At 41.2% G+C, this 24974-nt stretch overlaps 1 protein-coding gene across 2 annotated transcripts in view; it reads right to left on the bottom strand.

Moving 5' to 3' along the window:
- SPIDR (scaffold protein involved in DNA repair) overlaps positions 1–24974 on the bottom strand; it is a 613128-nt gene that overhangs the window by 445216 nt on the left and 142938 nt on the right. For both annotated transcript variants that reach the window (XM_073679274.1, XM_073679275.1), the window contains exon 7: positions 19740–19969. In XM_073679274.1, coding sequence (XP_073535375.1) covers positions 19740–19969 — 230 coding nt within the window. The remainder of the gene's footprint in view (positions 1–19739; positions 19970–24974) is intronic.

The raw sequence follows: 24974 nt of genomic DNA, 5'->3' as shown, positions 1-24974 counted from the left end.
AACGTTTTTGTTTTTTTTTTAAACAGTTTTGGCTTATTTTTTTATTTTATTCTTTTAAATGGCATTCCTCATATGGGTTATGGTATAGTTTTATAGCTTGGGTCATTACAGGTGCGGAGATGACAAACATGCACTTTTTTTTTTTTTTTTTTTTTTACTTTCGTTTATACATAAACAGCATTTTCAGTGTCAAAAAAATTAGCATACTTTATTTTGAATTTTTTTATATATATATTTTTACAATTTTTATTTCCTTTTTGTGTCCTCTAAATGGCCCAAAACAGTAATTTGGTCTTAAAATTAGCACCATATAATAATTTTGACCAACATCCTTTAGAAAAGTCCCCATCGTGGGCCAGGTCTTGTAGTAATGTTCCCACTTTTATAGTAATGTCCCCATCTTGTAGTAATTTCCCCAGCTCTGCCGCGATCATCACGGGAGCTCTGGTGCTGCGGGCCACATGAAGCAGCCTAGGGGCCGCATGCTGCCCTTGGTGCCAAGTGTTTGAGACCCCTGACCTAGAGGATGTCCTTAGGTCTTGGTTTTAGATGTGACAAAGTATTGAAATGCAACAGCCTGTTATAAATGTGCTGCATTCACTCCCCTTTATCTTGTCACATTGTATAACATTAAGTAACAAATGCATTGCATTTCAACAGAAAGATATATTAAGTTTATTGATTTATACCTTTTAAAGCTCAATTATTTAGGATGCAGAAGAAGTTGTGCAGTCATAGGCATAGAGCTTGGCTGTCAGTAGGAAGTAGCTCTTATGCTTTTCCTACTAAGAAAGTATCTGATTTATCTTTTCTACTAAAGGCTCTACGTTTAGGGCAAATTGTAGCTAGAGACACAAGCTTGGTCTTATTTTAAAGTGCAAAATGAGAAATGTTACCAGAGCTGCAAAATGTTAATGATATAAAAAAAAAACTGGCAGAGAAAGTGATTATCCAGGATTACCAAAGTGGCCTGACCACAGATTCTTTGTGGCATTGAGGCTTAAAGATGCACTTCCATGAATATTTTTTTCATTAAATGTGTGTATATATGCATGTAATGTAGTGCATGTATTAATATACTCACTTACCAGTGCTCTCACTGTTCTGCTCCTCTTCTCACTGACGTTACCACTCTGCAGACTCTCCAGGTCACGCTGTGCTCTGCGTGACCCAGAAGTGGCTTCTACAATGTAAGTCTAGGGAGCGTCAGAACGAAACTCCATAGTCTTCCATTGTAAAAGAGGCTCACACATAAAGCATAGATTGTGGTGGCTAGTCTGAATTGTGGTGACGTCACGGAGCATAAACACATTTAATGAAAAGAAATATTCATGACCGTGTTTCTTTAACTACATTCACATCAATTTATTATGCTTTTATTAGCGCCATTAATTTCACAGTGCTTTACAGACATCATCAATTAAGCGGAGCAGATATACCACACACAACAATGGACAGATGTGGTGTTATTTATTTAATGAGATATGTTCATCACATACCATTTATTTATTTTTATTGAAGTACAGGAAGCAAAGAATTCCCATCTATCAATCACCTGGCAGCTGCAGTCAATCACTTATGAGTGGTTTGCATGAACAGCATCTGACAGCCAAGGCCAATGATATATGTCTGCACCTGTCAGGTGACGGAAGGACAGGGCATCGATTAAAAAATCGTGAGTGACCACCGGATTTGTGCTGTTGGCGAGGTGGGGGACAAAAGGGAAAATCATTTTCATTTCCTAATTTTATAGCATTCCAAAAATTAGGGAATGCTATTACTTTAAGAAGGAAACCTTCCTATGAGAAAATGAATTCATTATGCTGATCAAAATTCAGACTGTAGTGATTAAGTGTAATTTATCAGACCAAAAAAAGTATTTTTATTACTCCAGTCAAGTTCAATATAAATGAGGGCAGATGATTTGTACAATAGTCTGAACTCTGTCCTTACCACCACCACCATTTCTTTAGCCATGGAGTGTGTTTATTCACATCAGTGCTCCTAAGGTGAAGCAAGGTTAAAAACCAGATAGGCCTGCGACTAGGCATGTGGGTACAATTAAATGCAGATCTTCCCACATGTGAAGTGGAAAAATATTTCCCCCATAACTACTTCTATCTTATAGTTTAGAGCTTTTTTTGGAATTTTGTCAAGTAAAAATTGTTTGCCAAGTCCATTTTGCAGAAACGTCACTGATGATGTATTCTACCTACACCAAGTAATCAAACACAATGTCAGGTTTTAGCTCTTCCGTGATGAAAATGTTAGTACTATAAGCTGCACTCTTACAATATTCATATCATGTGAATATGTGTCTAATCATCATTTAAAATGGGATACAAAAAAAACTGATGAATAATTAAAGACAACCTGTTACGCAATTCATGCTACCCAAACCATGGGCAGCATGAATCAAAGCATAGATATAAAAGGTGCATTTCAGAGAAAAATATACCAGGCTGCAACTGTGCAGCCATGCGCAGATTCATGCTGCTTGTGGTTTTGGCAGCACGAAGTACATGACAGATTCACTTTAAAATGTTACAGAAATATCTGATTTTATCACTTTCGAAAATTCACAGTACAATTCAACCTGCTTCAAACTCATCAAAAGCTTTGAAAATCATCCAAGATGCAGAGCAAACATACACCATCAAGGAACAGCCACGAGTCAACTTGTGGGCAAAAAAAAAAAAAAACAACAAAACTTCTAAAATGTTCTTGAACTTTGATAACACAGTGAGGTATATTTATCAGCATTGGCTAATTCTTATTGCAAACTTAAATTAGACAGTTGTAAAGGTGTTTTCCACTTTCAGGACAGTAAAACTTAAACACTCTAAAACACCTAAAACTACAAAGAGCAGGTATTCCCACTTCATAGGCCCAGTCACCTGGTCCGCTGCTGCTTGGGTCTCTTTGCTTTGCAGGTATCACATTGACAGCACGCATCACAGCTGTAGCCAAATCTCTGAAGCCGCTGAGCTTAATGACTCGCTACAGCGGTAATGCATGACCTCACTATTACATCCAAAACCCGGAGACCCAAGCAGCGGGAAGCCAGGGCTAGACCCATGGAGGACAAGTACTGGCTATGCTTGTTAGCTTAGAGTCGGTCCACTGCCATGAAAGTGGAAAGTCGTTTTAAAAGAGTTGTCCAGTAATTGGACAACCCCTTCTTAATCCCTTCCAGAAATTAGATGTACTAGTATGTACAATTTTGCAGTATTTAGTAGAATTAGGTGGAAACCCTGATGTACAGTAGTGTTCAAAATAAAAGCAGTGTGTTCAAAAACATGAGTAAAGCGCAAAATCTTTATACTAGTTTTTTGGGAACATTTTTAGTTTGCATTGGGAACATTGCACACTGTTTTCTAATTCAAAACATGAAGAGAAATGTATATAAGAGAAATGTATATAATTTTAACTACTTTACAGAAAATAACAAAAATGAACATTGGGCTGTTCTAAAAAATAGCAGTGCTGCATTTGTCTTTACAAACTCACAATATGTCCTTTTTTTGAGGATTTAGCATTCCTGTGAATCACAAACCTAATATTTAGTTGTATACCCACAGTTTTTATAGAACTGCTTCACATCTATGTTGCATAGAGTTAACCAAGTTCTGCCACCTGTCAACTGTTATTCCAGCCGAGGATGCTTTGACTACCTCCCACAATTGTTTGACATTTGTTGGGTTTGCCTCAGAAACAGCATATTTGATGTCACCCCACAAGTGTTCTATCGGATTAAGGTCCGTGTCTTGGGCTGGACACTCCATAACCTCAATTTTGTTGGACTGGAACCAAGATTTTGCTAGTTTACTGGTGTGTTTAGAGTCGTTGTCTTGTTGAAACACTCATTTCAAGAGCATATCCTCTTCAGCGTAAGGCAACATGACCTCTTCAAGTATTTTAACATATGCAAACTGGTCCATGATCCCTGGTATGCGGTAAATAGGTCCGGCACCATAGTAAGAGAAACATGGCCATATCATGATGCTTGCACCACCATGCTTCACTGTCTTCAGAGTGTACTGTGGCTTGAATGCAGAGCTGGGGGTCGTCTGACAAACTGTCAGCGGCCCTTGGACCCAAAAATGAACAATTTTACTTTCATCAGTCCACAAAATATGTTTCTCCATTTCTCTTTAGGTCAGCTGATGTGTTCTTTGGCAAATTGTATCGGCTTCAGTACGTGTCTTTGTTTTTAACAGTGGGACTTTGCGGGGACTTCATGCTAAGAGATTAGCTTCATACAGGCATCCTCTAACTGTCACAGTACTCACAGGTAACTTGAGACTGTCTTTGATCATCCTGGAGCTGATCACTGGCTGAGCCTTTGCCATTATGCCTATTCTCGCATCCATTCGAATGGTAGTCATCGTTTTTCTTCCACATCTTTCTGGTTTTGCTTTCCATCTTAAAGCACTGGAGATCATTTTAGCTGAACAGCCTCTCATTGTCTGCACTTTTTTTATAACTTTGATCCTCTACAATCAATTTTTTAATCAAAGTACATTTTTCTTCTGAACAATGTCTCCAATTTTTCTCTGGCTTTCAATGGAGAAAAGCATATACAACATGTGCTGGCTTCACCCTTAGGCTGTGTGCCCACGATGCATTTTTGGTGCATATTTTGGTGCGTATTTGCAGCGCGTAAACGCTCCAGAAATGCATTCCTTACCTTATCCCATGACTTCCTATGACATTCTGCAAGTTCTGTGCACATGGTCTGTATTTTTTCTGCGCAGATTTTACTCGCAGAAAAAATACGGACATGACCAATTCTTGTGCGTTTCTGCATGCATATTTGCCTATACAATGCATTGGAAAAACGCATGGCAAATACGCATGCAAATACGCGTCAAAAACGCATGCGTTTTTCTGCCAAGGAGATGCAGAAATGCTCAGGAAAATTTCTGCTTCATTTCTGCATTGTGGGCACTAAGCCTTAACGGGGTTTTTCCACAAACTAAAGTTCATTTTAATCAATAGATCTTGGAATGATAACTTCCACAATTGGATGTATTGAAATAAAATGCCCTTGTGCTGAGATAATCTTATAAATGTGCCCCTGCTGTGTACTGTGTAATGGCTGTGTCTGACCGTACAGGAACATGGTCTGATCATACCACAGCTCCTGGGCAGAGGAGGGAGCAAAAGAGTATACAGACATTACAGCTGGGGATCACAGCTGATGCTTTGTTTGAAGCAAACCATTGTTTAAAAACAGGCAGAGAAATGTTTTACCTCACAAAAATAATCGGTTGTGGTCCCATGCTTTAATGTCTGTATACTCTTTTGCTTCCTCCTCTGCTCAGGAGAAGTGGTACACAGTCAGACACGGCCATTACATAGGGGAACATTTATAAGATTATCTCAGCATAGGAACATTTTATTTAAACACATCCAATTGTGGAACTTATTATCATTCCAATATCTATTGATTAAAATGAACTTTTGTTCGTGGGAAAACCCCTTTAATGTATAGATAATGAAAATCTTACATAAATCCTAATATTTGCATTCAATTACCAAATGTGAACTCTTTGAAAGGTCTGTCTCATATTGCAGTTTCTCTGCCTTCTGGCTTACTGCTTGCTCCTGACTGAAGGATGAGAGCAGTGGCATGGTTGCAGCGATTGCCCGAACTGCGCTCTCTCTCATGTTGCAAGCAAGTGCAATTTGCCTCTGCAGTATGGAAGGAGCAGTGAAGTTGAGCAGATATCAATGCTTAGAAGCTCTATAGTACTGCACTCCTTACCTAGGAATCCTGCACCGTGACAGACTGCAGCAGCGGTAAAATTAAAAATCTTTCCATTGTTGAGATCAGATTTTTAATAACAAGCAAATTGAAAAGTTGCTTGTTTTTTTCAAGCATTTTGCAATTTTACGCATGAGATGAGATCTCTTATAAGGCTACATTCTGCTACTCTAATAGGTTACAGGCAAAATGGCACAGACTGGATTCCTAATAAATAAAAGGGCCAGGCTGTATGCCCAAAGTAGAAGAGTGAGCATTAGCCAGAAAATTCAAGTAAATGAAAAGAAAGCTGCCAAGAATATTGTGAGTTATAGGTGAGGACTTCATCGCACCTCATTACTATAAAGATCTGACGATGGAGAGCATCAGATTGGACAAAGTAGAAAGAAGATTATCAATCATGAAGGGTTCCAGAACCCAGCAGGGTAGATGATCAAAAAAATGTGCTCTAGTGGTGGTCCCCATAATTCAGGCAGAGCAATACTGGTAGTACAGGAGACCGAAGTTTACAGCCTCAAAACATACAAACAATAGAGATTAGCAATTATTATAAGCATTGGTTTTGACTCTGTTATTCTCTTGCCATTGTTATGAACCTAGCGTAACAACAATTATACACCGTGTAAACAGAACAACTATTGGTTATTAATAAGTTACATGACTGTTTAATTTGAAAACTGTCAAACAGAATCCAGGCAGAAATGTGTGCACCTTGTCCTTGTAGCCACATCCACTCACTGTCACTGTACCAAACCATCCCCCTCTCCATCCCTGTGCATCTTACACACCTTTTCATTCATAAATAATTATGCTTTTAGTCCATTGTAGGGGATTCAATTAAAAATGTTCATACGGGGAACTCCAAATCCCGGTTCTCAGGATCAGTGGGAGTCCTAATGAACTTGATTTTTGTTAGATATTTGTCATTTCTGCAATATAACAAATTCAGTTCAAAAGAAAACAGACATTAGTTTTCCTCCTGCCCAGGAAACAATGGGAAAGATCTACTATTACTATGATTATACTACTCTTACTAAGTTTGCATAGCCTCAGTGTAAGGTCACACGAAGCAGCTGATGTAAGCAGCTGTCAAAACAACTATAGGGTAAGAAGTTTAAATTAAGTATTGTTACCAACTGCACAATCGTCAACAATTATTTATTTAAACTCATTTTTCTATAATCCATCTGACATCCAATGTGACTGTCAAATCATCACATCGCAACCGCACCTCAGTAATGTACTAGCTGCACGCCAACTGCTTCATGTGACCCTGGCGCAAAACTAGAAAAGGAAGGCAGATATACCAAGCATAGGAAAGTGATGCACACTGTGTGATAGATTTTGTGTTAAATAAGTTATATAATTTTTTTCTTATGTCACCTATCAGTTGGGGTACTTGAAGAGGACCTGTCCGCAGGTTATTTGACCCCTAACTAAAAGGCATGAGTTAAAAGTCCATTAAATGCTTATTACAATCATATCTTACTTGTAGTATTTTGTGGAGGCATTAGTGAGAAATCCATCCTTAGTTTTAATCGCGAGTGTAGTGGGGCAGGCTCTGCACTTCCGGCTCTGCACTTCCAGCTTTGCAGTGCGCTCTTCCTTTTCTCCACCCACCAACCTCCGATTGGCTCCTGCAACATCGTCAGCGACATATTGCGCATGTACAGTCCCATCTGATGGGACATACTCAAGGAAAAAAATGCCCCTTGCGCACTCTCTCGGTCAAGGGGAGATAGGTCACTGTGTGAAGAGTGACATGTCAATCAAAGACCGGTGGCTGGTGATGGGCGGGGAAACAGAAAAGAGCACAGCAGATTGGGAAGTGCAGTGCCTGCCTAGATGCACTTGTCATTAAAACTTCAAGGGCTGATTTCTCAAAAATTCCCAATCAAAATACCCCCAACAAGATCTGAATGTTATATGCATTAAAGGGGCTTTCCACTCATGCCTTTAGATAGTTGAATATCCTGCAGACAGGTTCTCTTTAAGACTGGTATTAAACTCCGCGACTTTGGCACATTTCAACCATGCCCCATTTATTTAAATACCCTCTTTTCTAGACACTTTTTATAACTGTCAAAGAAAGGGGCTAAAAGTGCCAAAACCACACAATAAATCTAATGCAAAGCATGCACACCATTTTTCTGATGCAAACTGAAACACAATTCAGGCTCATTTAGCTTAGTAAATCCCTTATTTTACTTAAATGCTTATTAAAACAAACTAACAACCATTGAAATCTAGACATCCAGACACTGCATAAAATTTCATAGGAACCAGTAATGTTATAAAAAAAATTCCACTGTCCCCCTGCATCTCTTTCCTTCCCTCTGCCAGGTGTGATGACAGGGCCACAGAGGTCTTTCCCTGGGCCCCCTTTCACCTTCTGGCCTTACGTGAAGAAATGAGATCTAATGAAGAAAAATGTTAGCTATCTCCCTTCTAATGTCCTTCTCTTAAGCAATGGAAGCGGTTTTATTTTTTTCCAAAATCGTTTCGCATTTAAGAAGTTGCGAAAAACAGACGGCTGAAGAGAATACAAGCCAACAACCCAGATCAGAAACTAATCAACAGCTGAAAACAAAATTGGTCATCTTCCCATGCTGGAATACGAGGAGTTAGTGATTTTCCCGGGAAAAGAGAAAAAAAAAACTTTGTTAAGAAAAAGTGACATATGATTCAAAGTCCACTGACTGCCAAGTGTCAGCAGCAACAGAAATAGCAATGGACTGTAAGTGATTTCCAAAAGAAGAAAAATATCAAATCAGGTTACTAAAACAAACAAAAACATTCACAAAATACCTTCAAAATTGTTATTTAAAGCAGTTTTGTATGTAATACCTATACCACAGAGAGAGTTAGAAATAGAAATGTAAATAATTAGTAGTATGTATACACCACACTTTTCTTAAATTTTTGCGAGATGTATAGGCAACTTTAATTAGTGAAAACCTGTGGAATTGTATGCCATACCCTTTGGCACCATACTCCTTGGTTAAAGGGAATGTCAGCAGGCGCTGCTATATAATCTGACAGCAGCATGATGTATAGGGGCAGAGAGCCTGATTCCAGCCACGTCTCACTTACTGGGTTGCTGGTTTAGTTTTGATAGAATCCCTGTTTTCTCTGTTGTAGATGCAACAGTGCTCAGAATGCTGAGCTGTGTATAACCCCACCCTCACCCCTGATTGGCAGCTTCCTATTTACACTGTCAGCAAGCAGCCAATCAGTGGTGAGTGTGGGGTTTTCCAGATTAGCCTGTCTGGTCTGCATGTGATTCCTAGTCTTCTAGTGATAATCTCCCACAGATAAAACACTAATTGTATTGAAGCTGCAGCAAGCTGCTAAGCAAGTGACATATCGATGGAATCAGGCTCGCTGTCCATAGATTATGATGCAGTCAGATTAAATAGCAAAATCCTGCTTACAGATTCCCTTTAAGAAGTAGACCACATAATCTATTACCCACTGACCTAAAATATCGCAGAGTTCTGACTAGAAAGCAGTTTCCATCCAAACTAATGACTAAGACTAAAAATGGATATTGCGCTTGCTTCTTTTGTCAGGCATACACATTCATGAGGTATATGTCTGACAAGAGTCCACAGTCTTGATGACTGCAGCCGAATCTGTCCACAATAGGGCCCCATGAAATACAGTACAGACCAAAAGTTTGGACACACCTTCTCATTTAAAGATTTTTCTGTATTTTCATGACTATGAAAATTGTACATTCACACTGAAGGCATCAAAACTATGAATTATCACATGTGGAATTATATACTTAACGAAAAAGTGTGAAACAACTGAAAATATGTCTTATATTCTAGGTTCTTCAAAGTAGCCACCTTTTGCCTTGATGACTGCTTTGCACACTCTTGGCATTCTCTTGATGAGCTTCAAGAGGTAGTCACCGGAAATGGTCTTCCAACAATCTTGAAGGAGTTCCCAGAGATGCTTAGCACTTGTTGGCCCTTTTGCCTTCACTCTGCGGTCCAGCTCACCCCAAACCATCTCGATTGGGGTCAGGTCTGGTGACTGTGGAGGCCAGGTCATCTGGCGTAGCACCCCATCACTCTCCTTGTTGGTCAAATAGCCCTTACACAGCCTGGAGGTGTGTTTGGGGTCATTGTCCTGTTGAAAAATAAATGATGGTCCAACTAAACGCAAACCGGATGGAATAGCATGCCGCTGCAAGATGCTGTGGTAGCCATGCCGGTTCAGTATGCCTTCAATTTTGAATAAATCCCCAACAGTGTCACCAGCAAAGCACCCCCACACCATCACACCTCCTCCTCCATGCTTCACGGTGGGAACCAGGCATGTAGAGTCCATCTGTTCACCTTTTCTGCGTCGCACAAAGACACGGTGGTTGGAATTAAAGATCTCAAATTTGGACTCATCAGATCAAAGCACAGATTTCCACTGGTCTAATGTCCATTCCTTGTGTTCTTTAGCCCAAACAAGTCTCTTCTGCTTGTTGCCTGTCCTTAGCAGTGGTTTCCTAGCAGCTATTTTACCATGAAGGCCAGCTGCACAAAGTCTCCTCTTAACAGTTGTTGTAGAGATGTGACTGCTGCTAGAACTCTGTGTGGCATTGACCTGGTCTCTAATCTGAGCTGCTGTTAACCTGCGATTTCTGAGGCTGGTGACTCGGATAAACTTATCCTCAGAAGCAGAGGTGACTCTTGGTCTTCCTTTCCTGGGGCGGTCCTCATGTGAGCCAGTTTCTTTGTAGCGCTTGATGGTTTTTGCAACTGCACTTGGGGACACTTTCAAAGTTTGCCCAATTTTTCAGACTGACAGACCTTCATTTCTTAAAGTAATGATGGCCACTCGTTTTTCTTTACTTAGCTGCTTTTTTCTTGCCATAATACAAATTCTAACAGTCTATTCAGTAGGACTATCAGCTGTGTATCCACCTGACTTCTGCACAACACAACTGATGGTCCCAACCCCATTTATAAGGCAAGAAATCCCACTTATTAAACCTGACAGGGCACACCTGTGAAGTGAAAACCATTTCCGGTGACTACCTCTTGAAGCTCATCAAGAGAATGCCAAGAGTGTGCAAAGCAGTCATCAAAGCAAAAGGTGGCTACTTTGAAGAACCAAGAATATAAGACATATTTTCAGTTGTTTCACACTTTTTTGTTAAGTATATAATTCCACATGTGTTAATTCATAGTTTTGATGCCTTCAGTGTGAATGTACAATTTACATAGTCATGAAAATACAGAAAAATCTTTAAATCAGAAGGTGTGTCCAAACTTTTGGTCTGTACTGTATTTAAAAAAAAAAACACCCAAACAATCGGTATAGGAAAACACAGACTGCTGTGTTGCCATATACAGTACGCTAGCATATACTGGCCAGAAAAAGGCCAAGACGATACACTGACTTGGTCAGAAGTAGGAAATAGGAGACAAAAAAAAAAATCGGGTATCAGTAAGTCAGTATAAACAATCAATATATATATATGTATATATATATATATATATATATATATATATATATATATATATATATATATATATATATATATATATATATATATATATATATATATATAGCGCTTTAAACATTTCATAAAAGGGGCGGTCTACTACTAGGAGAAACCCTTCTGAACAGGGGCATACATAGAAATCATGGGGCCCCATAGCAGAAGTTCTAATCCCCCCCCCCCCCTTCAATAAATAAATAAATAAATAATTGTCGGGTTCACAGAAGAGCATATCACACAAGTTTCCATAGTAATTTTCCTCCTTCTGAAGTCCTAGATTCCTCTTTCATTGCCCCCATAAAGTATTATGCAAACAAAAGTGCCCACCCAAACACAGTATGATACCCCCATGGTGAATTCCTCCACATGCACAGTATAATGGACCCTACTATACCCCACCTCAACTCCCAAGGCAAGTATGGTGACCCTAACACAGTATGATCCCCCAACTGTGACCCACACACAGCCCTCTTTGCACATTAATGGGCCTACATACAGTATAATGCACCCCCATACAGTATAATGGACCCACACAAACCTTATAAAATATAATGCGCCCCCCATAATCTTCCATATAGTATAATGCACTCCCCATGATCCTCCATAGAATATAATGCACACCTCATGGTCCTGCATACAATATAATGCACCCCCCATGGTCCTGTATACAATATAATGCACCCCCATGGTCCTGCATATAATATAATGCATCCCCCATGGTCCTGCATACAATATAATGCACCCCCCATGGTCCTGCATACAATATAATGCACCCCCCATGGTCCTGCATACAATATAATGCACTCCCCATGGTCCTCCATATAATGCATTGCCCATCCCACGGTCCTCCATAGAACATAACGCACACCCCATGGTCCTGCATACAATATAATGCACTCCCCATGGTCCTCCATATAATGTATTGCCCATCCCACGGTCCTCCATAGAACATAACGCACACCTCATGGTCCTGCATACAATATAATGCACATCCCATGGTCCTGTATACAATATAATGCACACCCCATGGTCCTGCATACAATATAATGCACATCCCATGGTCCTGCATACAATATAACTCACACCCCACGGTCCTTCATACAATATATTGTAACCCCATGGTCCTCCATACAATATAATGCACCCCCCCATGGTCCTCCATACAGAATAATGCACCCCGCATGGTCCTCCACACAATATAATGCACCCCCCATACTGTATTATGGCCACCGGTCACTGATTTAAAATAAAACAATATAGTACTCACCTCTCCTGGTTCCAGCCGATGCTCCAGTCTCTTCAGCGTGCAGGGTGAAGCACCAGACATCTCAGAGCAGTGGGCGCCCTGTAATGACGTTATCGCGCCCACTGCGCTGAGACTCCAGACGCAGAGGAAGAATGATGGCGGTGGAAGTGTCTGCTGACACTCCATCCTCCATCATCATCATAAAAATTACAACAACAGCCCAGTAAGTGACACTTTGCTGAAATCAGGGTCTCTCTTACTACATTATACTGTTCTCAGATTGTGGCAAAAACCTGCTAACAGATTCCCTTTAATCAGTAATATTTGCTTATACAATACTTCGCATCTATTATGCTTGCTCATTAGTTCATATCAGCGCTTTTTTTGCACGTTATTTAGAGGGGTTGTCCGTTTTTAGAAAAATAATGGGGAAAAGGCAGCTAATGATGTAGAATATAAAATATTGCTGTAACGACACCTCTGCTCTCAGACTGTCTGTGTTAGGCCCTGGCCCCACTATCTGTATTTGGTCAGTATTCAGTCAGTATTTTTTCTCAGGAGTGGGAGACAAAACCAGGTGAGGCACAATCAGAGAAAAGGTATAATAGAAACAAGTCACCAATTCTGCATTTATCACCCACTCCTGGTTTTGGCTCCCACTCCTGAGAAAAAATACTGACCGAATACTGATAGTGGGGCCGTGGCCTTAAGAGGGAAGTAGTGTTAACTTCACATCTACAACACATGACTGCTGCAACCAATCACTGTTTTTTTTCCAGGTTATTTAAAATCTGTTTATTTGTTGCACTTCAACAGTATCAGGGTCCAGAATAAAAAAAATATATAAAATTTCAGAGCTTTTTTTTAAGTCATCCAGAGGGTTTTTTATAGCCACCAAGTCAAAACACATTATTAAATTCTATCTAAAGAAATTGTTTATGCTGCGCCCTATAATAGTATCTTCTTTCAAGCTTTTCAAGCTTCTTAAAAGGGGTTATTCAGAGGCCAAAAACGGTTTACCAATAGTTGTATTACAATAAATGAGAGAACTTATATTCTGATCCCTAGTAGCAGTCATGTGGTGCAGGAAGTTTTTCATTTTTTTCCCTGTACTATCATGTATCGCCACAGTGCTACATTACTGAGGGTTTGCTCATTTGACTGTAAGTTGCTTAAACAGAATAAGGCTGTGTGCCCACTATGCGTTTTCCAAGCGTTTATGCTGCGGAATTTAAGCAGCGGAAACGCTTGGTAATCCATCCCCCATGGTCCCCAATGACAAGCCGCAATGTCAATGCCCATGCTGCGGATTTTTCCGCAGCGTTTATGCTGCGCTCAAAAATCCGCAGCATGTCCATTAATTTTGCCATTGACTTTCATTAGAACGCATGAAAAGCGCATCACTGCATCTGCAGATTCACATTCCATGCGTTCTAATGTGCGGATGGTACCCGGGTCTGGAGGACAGGAGACCCTCCTCCACACCCAGGTACCATAGAACCTGTAAAAAAAAGAATAAAATAAAAAATAAAGATTATATTCACCTTCCGACGGCCCCCGGACTCCTTCCCTGTGCTTGCCGAGAGATCGCGCAGGACTGAAGGACCTGCGGTGACGTCACAGTCATGTGACAGCAGGTCCTTCAGTACAGGGCACCGCGATCTGCCGGCAGCCAGCACAGGAGCGCAGCAAGACTCCGGGGGCCATCGGAAGGTAAGTATAGATTTATTTTTTATTTTTTACCATTCTCTCGGGTCACACTATATAAATCCATGCTGTTTGCATGGATTTATATAGTGTGACCAAGTTGTCAAGCACTTTCCAAGTGGTGCTAAAATCGCTTGGAAAGCGCTTGTCAACCCGCATGCAGAAATGCAAGTGAAGAACGCTTCACATCCGCTTGTCCCTGGTAGGAAAAACGCATGTACAATCCGCATGCGTTTTTTCTGCCAGGGAGATGCAGAAACGCTCAAGAAAAAATCCTGAGCATTTCTGCATCGTGGGCACATAGCCTTAGACTGTCAGCTCCTGGTATGATTTATTACTATTTAACTCACTTACATAACAGCATTGTATTCTGCAGCGCTTTACAGACATCATAATCACAGTAGATTGTAAGCCCTCGAGGGCAGGGTCCTCTGCCATTCTGTACCAGTTTGTCATTGTTAGCTTATTCATTGTAATTTATATATGTAATTTTGTAACCCTTTCCAGCACTATGAAATCAATGGATTTTAATAAGAAAAAAATAATAACCACTGTCCCTGTTGAAGCTCACAATCTAAATTCCCTATCAGTAGGTGTTTGAAGTGTAGGACGAAACCCATACAAACCCGGGGAGAACATACAAACGCCTAGCAGATATTGTCCTTGGTGGGATTTGAACACGTAAGCACCAAGCTGCGAGGCGACAGTGCTAACCACTGAGCCACCGTGCTGCAAATCCATTTATGTGACTGCTGATGTCCAGACATCAAGGGAGGAAATGGCCAGTGGCAAAATCTCATGTTTTTTGTATTGAACCTATTGGTTGGCTCTCCCTTGCAGGCACCCTCTCTCCCGTGTGGCACATGTACAGCAGGAGTTGTTCTGACCATGCAGTACTCATCCTCCTGTTGACTGACTCAGTCTATCACATTAAGAGGCTGCACCATAAGTTGGGCCCTGCATCGAATATATAAAAATGAATGCTCAGCATACCTAGAAAAAAAGGGAAGCAGCTTTTATGTTGCAGTGCATGCACATAATTGTTAAAGTTTTCTGCTCATTTTCTGTCCAGGAAATGTTAGTAAACTACATACAAAATTGTAGTTCAGTATCTGCAGCCAATTCCCCAACTGACACACTGACCTTGGAGATATGCTACATGGTGCACTGTAATTACATGTCTTAGTACTGTGTTCTAGCAATGTAGCCATTACATCCACAATGGCAGCAAAGGAAAGGCCACTTGAGATGACATGACCACTGTCGTCTGGTCACACACTGTTCCTAAGAAGAACAGGTATGGGTACTTGTAGCTGGTTTGTGGTCTCTGGGATAAAACCTCTCTTTAGAGCAAAGAAACAACAATCTAATCACAAGTCACTTAGACAGTCAACTTTGGACATATTGATACTTAGACCTTAGTTAGGGCCGGATAATAATGAGGGCAATCTGGGCTAGTGCCTGGCAACCATTTCTCTGGGGAAGCCCATCGCCAGATTGACCTTATTATATTCTTCTCCATTGCCGGGCAGGGAGCACTGCAGGAACTCAGCTGCCAGCAATAGCAAGTGGCAGAGTAGTTGCAGGAAGCCATTGCCGGCTTCCTGCCTGGCATGGTCTCGAAATCTCAGCCAGTGCGAAGATGTCATTGTGCCAGCTGTGTCATTTAGCAGGTCCTCGGCCAGCGGCACTCCATGGGGTCCTCTGGAAAGATTAAGTGTTTCCCTTATTTTTTGTTTTAAACACAGTGGAGAAGAAAATTAAGTGGCTGGGGTGGGGGTCAGAGGAAGGACATGTAATTGTAATGAATTTGGGGGTGGAGAGTTCATGTTATTGTAACGAATTGGAGGTAGGGTGGGAGAGAGGACATGGTATAACAATTAATTGGGGGTAGAGGCACAATGTCTAATTGAGTTATATTTTTCAGGGGGAAAAAGTGCCTAAATGGGGGGCACAATGCTGGCTTTTCAATTTATATTTTGAATAATGGGTTGCACAGTGACTAATTACAGTAGCTATTAATGGTGTGGTAACACACAGTTGTGCTCAAAAGTTTACATACCCCGGCAGAATTTTTCCATTCTTGGCCTTGTTTCAGAGAATATGAATGATAACAAAAAACTTTTTCTCCACTCATGGTTATTGGTTGGGTGAAGCCATTTATTGTCAAACTACTGTGTTTTCTCTATTTAAATCTTAATGACATCCAAATGACCCTGATCAAAAGTTCACATACCCCATTTCTTAATACTGTGTATTGCCCCCTTTTACATCAATTACAGCTTGAAGTCTTTTGTGGCAGTAGTGGATGAGGTTCTTTATTTTCTCAGATGGTAAAGCGGCCCATTCTTCTTGGCAAAAAGCCTCCAGTTCCTGTAAATTCCTGGGCTGTCTAGCATGAACTGCGCGCTTGAGATCTCCCCAGAGTGGCTCAATGATATTGAGGTCAGGAGACTGAGATGGCCACTCCAGAACCTTCACTTTGTTCTGCTGTAGCCAATGACAGGTTGACTTGGCCTTGTTTCTTGGATCGTTCTCATGTTGGAACGTCCAAGTACGTCCCATTCGCAGCTTCCTGTATCTGTATTCAGGGTGTAATGTGAGGGACTGTCCCAGCCAAAAGTCGCTGTGTAGTTGCAGTCTGAATTAAACAATGCGCCACTCGCCCAAACAGAATTCATATAAATGTGACCCTGGACCCCATTTTAGTTGGAGTCCCCTAAATTAAATTTATAATGTATTGGGCACAGAAAAGTACATTAAATGAGAGACTCAAAGTTAATAGTGGTCCTCAGAAAAGACAAGTACTCTATCGTGTGAACCATCCCTGTGTTGTCTCAAGCAGAGACAACCCTGACCTATAATTTGAGAATATGCTGGGATATATTTGCTGAAAACGTCATGGTCCATTATGCATAAGGAAATAAGAAAAATAAAATAGAAAACATATGAAGTTTCATTTTACACTGTAAACTGAATAGCACATTAAATATTTCAAGCTTTGCAGAATATTTCATGAAAAGAGACAAAACAGCACGTTTTGTTTTGTTTTTCCTTAAAGTGTAACTCTTTATATGATCCTGTTGCTTTTTGGACCAAAATTAACTGTTGATTATTTTAGTAATTCTACATCTTTATAGCTGAGCACAGGTTTTATGAAACATAACGCCAAGTTCCCTACATAGACCAGATAAAATGATGGCTGTGTGCAGTTACCACTAGTGAGAGGTGTGGAAGCTTACTGCAGATGTACAATAAAGTTATGTTCACATGATACGCTTTTGCTGAGGTTTCTTTTGCTGCACATTTTTATGCAAATTAAAAACTTCTTTTTTTTTTATAGTACCAGGAAAAAGCTGAGATTTCAGAAATCTCATACACGTTTGTTTTGTTTCCTGACTGAATTGGAAAACTGCTGTAATTTTGAAGCTGCAGAATGTCACTTCTTTCAGCACTTTTGCAGCATTTATTTCACCCATAGAAAGCAATTAATAAGTAATTGCAAAAACTCAGCAAAAAAATGCTGTTATGAGTTTTTGCAGCGATTTTGGTGAAAAAAAATGCAGGCAGGTACAGCTGGATGTGAAACCCATTTATTTTTGTGATTTTTCCAAGTTTAAACCATGATGTCTTGGTGTCCTCACATGAGCATGGATGTTAGCACAGTTTAATTAAATTAGTGATATATGTGAAAGTAAACCATGCCTGACCATTGTATTACAGTAAAGAATGCCTGACCATTGTATTACAGTAAAGAATGCCTGACCAATGTATTAGGCTATGTGCCCACGATGCAGAAATGCTCCAGAATTTTCCTGAGCGTTTCTGCATCTCCCTGGCAGAAAAAACGCATGCGGATTTTACATGTGTTTTTCCTGCCAGGGACAAGCGTTTGTCACGCGTTTTGCACATGCGTTTCTGCATGCGGATTGTCAAGCGCTTTCCAAGTGATATTAGCATCACTTGGAAAAGTGCTTGACAACTTGGTCACACAATATAAATCCATGCAGCCGGCATGGATTTTATATAGTGTGACCAATTTAGTTAAAAAAAAAGAATAAAAACGGTAAAAAAAAAAACAAAAAAAAACATTATACCCACCTTCTGATGGCCCTCGATCTCCTTCAGAAGGTGAGTATAATGTTTTTTTATTTAAATTTTTTTTTCTTTTTTTTTACAGGTACTATGGTACCCAGGTCTGGATGAGAGTCTCCTCTTCTTCAGACCCGGGTACCATCCGCACATTGAATCGCTTAATATCCGCATGTGCACATGTAGTCATGCGGATATTAAGTGATTCAGTGCAAGTCAATGGCGGCAAAAACATTGCGATTCCGCAAAATAATTGGTAGTGCTGCGGATTTTTCTGCAATGATAATCCGCAGCAGAAATTTCCACAGCACATGCGAATTATCATTGGAGAACATAGCAGACCTTCTACCAAGCGTTTTTTAAGCGTTTCTGCGGCGGAATTGCAGCTGACGAAACGCTTAAAAAACGCATAGTGGGCACACAGCCTTAAAGTAAACAATGCCTGACCAATTCAATGCCCTATCAAATTTCTGAAAGTGAACAATGGTCTAGGAATTCAATACCCTAACAATGTGATACGTAAACAATGCCCAACCAATTCAACTTGTTTCTATGTTTTCAATTGTGTATTTTTTCATGAACTCATGTAACCTCAGTTCACAGCCGAGTTTCATTTGTGAATCCAGCTTTTTTGTTCAGTATAGTCAATTTTTTCAGACATAAAAAACATTTTCCCCTATATAATTTGATCAAATTGGCCTTTTTATCAAAAATGTTTAAGGATATGTGCCTACGAACAGGCTGTACAGCCCTTTGGATGCAGAGTATTTTGACTGCGTCCAAAGCGCTGCGTTCGATCACGCAGGTAAATCCGCATGTTTTCATTGACCACATGCGCAGTTACCGCACCCTACACATTCTATTGTGGAAATTTCTGTTGGGGACACCAGAGTCTCCGCAGCAGAAAATGACAAGCTGCAGCTCGTAAAGTCGCATCGCCGGTCAGTTTACGCAGCGTCAAATGGAAGCACAGTGGGCATGGGATTTCCATAAATCCCATCCACTGTGCTTCTACTGTACAACGCTGTCCAAAACGCTAATACGGATTGTAGGCACGCAGCCTTAAGGTTTCACATACGTCCTGCATTGGTGGCTTAACACCTTGTATTGTTCCTGCTTGCAGGGTGCAAGCAAAACTGAACTTTGGGATCCTGAAAAATGCAGCAAAAACACAACAAAAAGGCAGGAAAACCTGCTTTTTGTGAGCCATTTCTTTATTGCCAAAAGAGCAGGTTTTGCCTTCAGAAAAAAAGCAGCAATAAGTCAGCAATAAATTGATGCTACATTAATAAAAAAATAACTATTGTATATCAATCATATTAACTCAGTAGTATAGACTAATGCATATCTCAATGATCTACATTTCTCACAATACTCATACATGAAAATTGGATATTTGCAAAAGAAAAACCTACCTAAGGAAACGTTTTTTCTTCTTGGCAGAGTCCTCTGGAGTTTTAGAGTTAACATCTGCTTTCTTTTTTGGTGTTTGGAGCATAACCTGTGCAGTTTTCAACCAGTCACTTGCTGATTTCCCACCGTACTGCATACTATTTTCATCGCCTACTAACCTATCTGCCCTGGTAGCAGAAACCGTAGATTCATCAGGTGGATCATCAGAAGAATAATCAACAATATCCGCAAACTAAAACAAAGAAACAAAAGAGAATGTAATAAAATAGGAAAACTAGGATGATATAATTGTATCAATCATGCCAGTTACTTCCTCTGGTTACCGTATTTGTGGAAGGAATATAACAAAAAGGTAAATATAAAGTGCTGGTACGGAGATTCATAACTCTACATCGGTATGTAATAGGCCGAATTGCAAAAGTTGCCATTTACCAATAAAAGTGCAGAAATATAATCATCAGATATCATGGGAGTCAAAAAGCTGGTTATAAAATAATGTAACCCAGTAATTGGTCCAGGATTGCACTGACCCTGTAAACATGGAAAATAAACCCCAAAATGTAAACTGAACTTGCCCTGTCACAGTATTCCCAGGAGAGGGAACTATGTAGGGAAAGGGGTCAATGTAAGAAAGAAGGGGAACACAACCAGACTTTTGACGGAGACAAGAACAAAAGTTTTGGGAGCCATACACCACTTGTATTGTCAGATAGAGCATTAATGTTTACAAAAACAATATTTTAAGGGAGGTTATAAAGTGAAAAGCAGAATAAATATAATAGTACAAGCACTAAAGAGCAAAAAATAGGGTCTGTAAATTAATGTACTGTTTCACAAATATGCAGTGTAGCCAATAAACAAATATTTACATACATTATGTGTCAGCACACTGCGATTAATGAATACATGGACTCCAATATTGCAGTAAATATTAAAAACGTAAGGTACTTAGTTAACTTTTTTTAATCAAAAACTGCAAAAGCCATACAACCACTTCAAGATGTACCTAAATATGGATGGTCACTATCACTGAAGCCAAAAGGTAACCAGTTGTAGCTCGCATGTAATTAAAATCTTAGGCAGGTAAGATGGGTAAGGGTGCCAAGTCCTGGAGGGGCCAAACACCACAATGTATACTACAAAAAAGCAAAAGGGCACATGACGCGCCCCCTGGGCCGTGGGGTACCCGGAGCCGGGCAGGTAGATACTGGGGGTTGTAGTCACAGTGGCAGTGACCCGGTCCGTGACCCAGGGCGGTCAATCCAAGGGTAATATATATGTAGGCGATATAATGTCCGACTACGCCACCTGTGGAGTGCGGCTAATGAGGCCGCCGCTGCAGAACAGTCCTCTGAACCTGATGGTTTGGCAGCAAGGATGGTATAACTCCCCACAGGAAGAGTGTAGCTTCAGGGCAGTGTGTGTGGATGATGGTGGTTATTGTGCAGGAAGTCAATAATAAACACGGAGTCAGTGTGATGCAGTCCCAGGGTCTTTACTGATGACACTTTAGACAGGCCTGGACTGGAGTACTGGCTAGTGATAAGAGTCCGGTCAGCCTGGAAGCAAGCATAGAGTCCTCCTTGCCAGGTGTAGTTGTAGGCCTGCCGTTCTTACTATACTCTTTGGCTTCCCTGCTTGTAGCTGCGTTGTAGCCCACGTCCCTGGGTGTAACGTGCGGTGCTCACCCGTATGGCTGGTAGCGCGGGCCTTGTGGATGCTTCGCTCCTCCATGGTGGTACTGGTCCCTCTGTGCTACTGAGACCTGCAATCTCCTGCCCTGCGGTATCTGCTGCTGGGCCTGAAGGGTCCCACAGCCTGGGACTCCGGTGTCCGGTTCTTTGTGTAGTCCAGCTAGGACGAGCTTCCTCAGCTCCAGTCCCTAGCTCCTCTCTCCTCGATGTCCTAAACTCAACTCCTGACACGAAGCTAAACTACCCTCGCCTCCAGATCCAGTTGCCAAGGGGAGGGTCCCCCCCTTGCTGGTCTAGAGCCAGGAAGTGTTGCATGTATTGTGTACCTGGCTAAAAGAACTCCTGCTTGCTTCCAGGTATGGCATTACCTCTTTTGAGGGAAGCAATGCCACTGTGGCAACCAGACCCTTGGGGTGCCACACACACACATTACACTTTCCCAGTTCAGATGAGGCCTGGCTTGGCCCATGGAGAGGTGAGACATTAGAAATTGCACCGGAATCGCGGTGCGGGTGGTACCCGGGTCGGGAGAGGAGACTACTACTCCTCTCATCCGACCGACGTTTCCGCTGATAACAGCGGGATCGACATGGATGTGAGGAGCAGCAGTTTGCTCTTCCCAGCCCACGGTTGTAAAAAAAAAAAAAAAAAAAAAAAAGTAAAAAGAAAAAAAATAAACCTTTATACTCACCTGTCCGGCGGCCCCAGGTGTTCTCTTGGTCCCCGGCAACAATGCTGTCTCTCCGGCGGCCAGCGGTACACTGGAGAATGCGGGCTCGCGCCCCGCAGTGTACCGAGCTGCCAGGACCTGCAGTGACGTCACTGATCAGCTGATGGTCACGTGACCATCAGCTGATCGCTGCTGACCCTGAACAGCTGATAGTCACATGACTGTCAGCTAATCAGTGCTGGCGGCGATTAGCTGATAGTCACGTGACCGATCAGCTGATGCTCACCCTGGGAACATCCGCAAGAATGTTCCCAGGGTGTTAAGTTCAACCCCAGTAACCTCCTGCAGCAATGTACACTGACAACGGGTGATTTTACACCCCCTGTCAGTGGTGATTTTAAAACCCCTGTCTTCTACAGCAGTGACATCAATGATGGCTGATGTCACTGTTGAAGTGACCCAGATCGCCGCGGGACACTCGGCGTAATCGTGGACTGCGTTGTTGACAGCGGACAGGTGAGGAATATGGTTGTGTGTTTGTTTACGTTTTTTTCAGGCGATCGAGGGCTTCGCGGACGGAGGGTAATAAAAAAAAATATTGTAGAACCATGTGTGTTTTATTTCATTAAAATACTTTATTCTGGCCGTGTCTTTTATTGAAAAAGTGCAGACCACTTTACTACGCGGTTAGTAATGCAGGCGTCTGGGCTTCACGTCAGCCGCCAATACAAGGCTGATGTGAACCACAACCCCACTGCCACCACTACAGGGCAGTGGGAAGAGCGAGGCAAAGCGCCAGATTATGGATGCACCGTTTCTGGGACTGCTGAGGGGTGATATTAATAGCCGCGGAGGGGGCTAGTATTCATGGCCCCATCCCTGGCTATTAATATCAGCCCGCAGCAGTCTAGTTTAGCCTTTGCTGGTTAGATTTTAAAGGGGGACCCTACGTCAATTTGTTTCTGGGGTCCTCCTGTAATCAAGCCAGTATAGGCTAAAAAAACAGCTGTGGGCTGATATTAATAGCCAGGGAACATTGTTGGCTATTGGCCCCTTCCTCTGCTACTAATATCAGCCCCCAGCAATTGGCTTTACCTCTGCTGGTTATAAAAATGATGCCATTTTTTTTTTATTTTTTTTTATTTTTTTTTTTATTTTAGGCTTTGTGCCCATAATTCAGACACAGCAGCGCTTTGGAAGCAATTTTTTTCTCTATCCAAAACATTGCATTCTATTGAATGCAGGTAAATCCACATGTGTTCACTGAACCATGCGGATTTACCGCATTCAATACTTTCTAGTGGTCAAATTTCTGTTCCGGAAACTAGCGACTCTGCAAGAGAATTTGACATGCTGCGGTCCTGAAAGACGCTCTGCATGTCAGTGTCCACAGGTAATTCACAGCCTCAGATGCATGCATAGTGGACATGGAATTTCTAAAGATCCCATCCACTATGCAGTAACATCTGGACACTGCAGGTTTGCCGCTGTATAAACACGCAGCGTCAAACCTACAGCGGCTCCTGATCGTGGCCACATACTCAAACTCCCTCGCAGCATGTCAGTTTCTGTAGCGGACACGCTAGTTTCCGCTGCAGATTTTGACCGATTGAAGTGTCATTATATGCGGTGGATTCATATGTACCGACAACAAAAGTGCAGTATTAAAACACCGCGTTTTGGACGCAACAAAATTATGCTGCGTTCAAAGCGCTGCTGAGTGCTGATCAGGGGGACATAGCGGCTAACGAACCAGCTGTAAAATGTTATTTAATGGCCAGGGACCATGTTTGCCTAATGGCACCTTCCCAGGCTCATAATAACAGCTCACAGCAGCCGTATAAATTACATGAATAGAAATACTAATGAAGACTGGGTGAATGGGACTAGCTGACACCCAGCTCTTTTGTTTGGTGATGACAAGGTGACAATCAGACCTTTGCATGACCAAACTTAATTAAAGTAAAGTAAAGAGTTAAATAAAACACACAGACACAGAGCAAACATTTTCTTTGAATTACAGCAGATACATTCTTTAATCATTTAAATGAACAAATATACCCACCCCAGTTCTATGGTAATCCAAGGGTTTAAGCAATGTCCCACCAAATAACTTTCTTTAGCTCCAAAAAGCATTCATTGATGTACAAAAACGCTTAAAAAAACGCATGTAAAAACCGCATGTAAAATCCGCATGCGTTTTTTTCTGCCAGGGAGAGGCAAAAACTCTCAGGAAATTTCTGCTTCAAATCTGCATCGTGTGCACATACCCTTACATGTGCATCTCACTAAATTAGAATATCATCAAAAAGTTAATTTATTTCAGTTCTTCAATACAAAAAGTGAAACTCATATATTATATAGAGTCATTACAAACAGAGTGATCTATTTCAAGTGTTTATTTCTGTTAATGTTGATGATTATGGCTTACAGCCAATGAAAACACAAAAGTCATTACGGTAACTCAGTAAATTAGAATACTTAATAACAACAGCTTGGAAAATGTTTTTAAAATCCGACATGTTGGCTTACTGAAATGTATGTTCAGTAAATGCACTCAATACTTGGTCGGGGCTCCTTATGCACATGTAAATGCTTTATTTATTTATTTTCCTCACTTATATAGCGCCATTAACTCCACAGCGCTTTACAGACATTATGGGCACTTTTTCGCATTGGTGCTCACAATCTAGATTCCCTATCGGTATGTCTTTGTAGTGTGGGAGGAAACCGGAGAACCCAGAGAAAACCCACGCAAACACGGGGAGAACATACAAACTCCTTGCAGATGTCGTCCTTGGTGGGATTTGAACCGTGCTGCCTACACATGTCTAGATGAGTTTCAGACTTTTTTTTCTATAGCAGATATTGCA

This window comes from Phyllobates terribilis, unplaced genomic scaffold, assembly GCF_046119375.1.
Source record: "Phyllobates terribilis strain yellow unplaced genomic scaffold, ASM4611937v1 Scaffold_4__5_contigs__length_816908805, whole genome shotgun sequence".
NCBI classification, from domain to species: domain Eukaryota; kingdom Metazoa; phylum Chordata; class Amphibia; order Anura; family Dendrobatidae; genus Phyllobates; species Phyllobates terribilis.
Note: the sequence above shows the minus strand (reverse complement) of the source record. Positions and strands in the feature narration are given on the sequence as shown.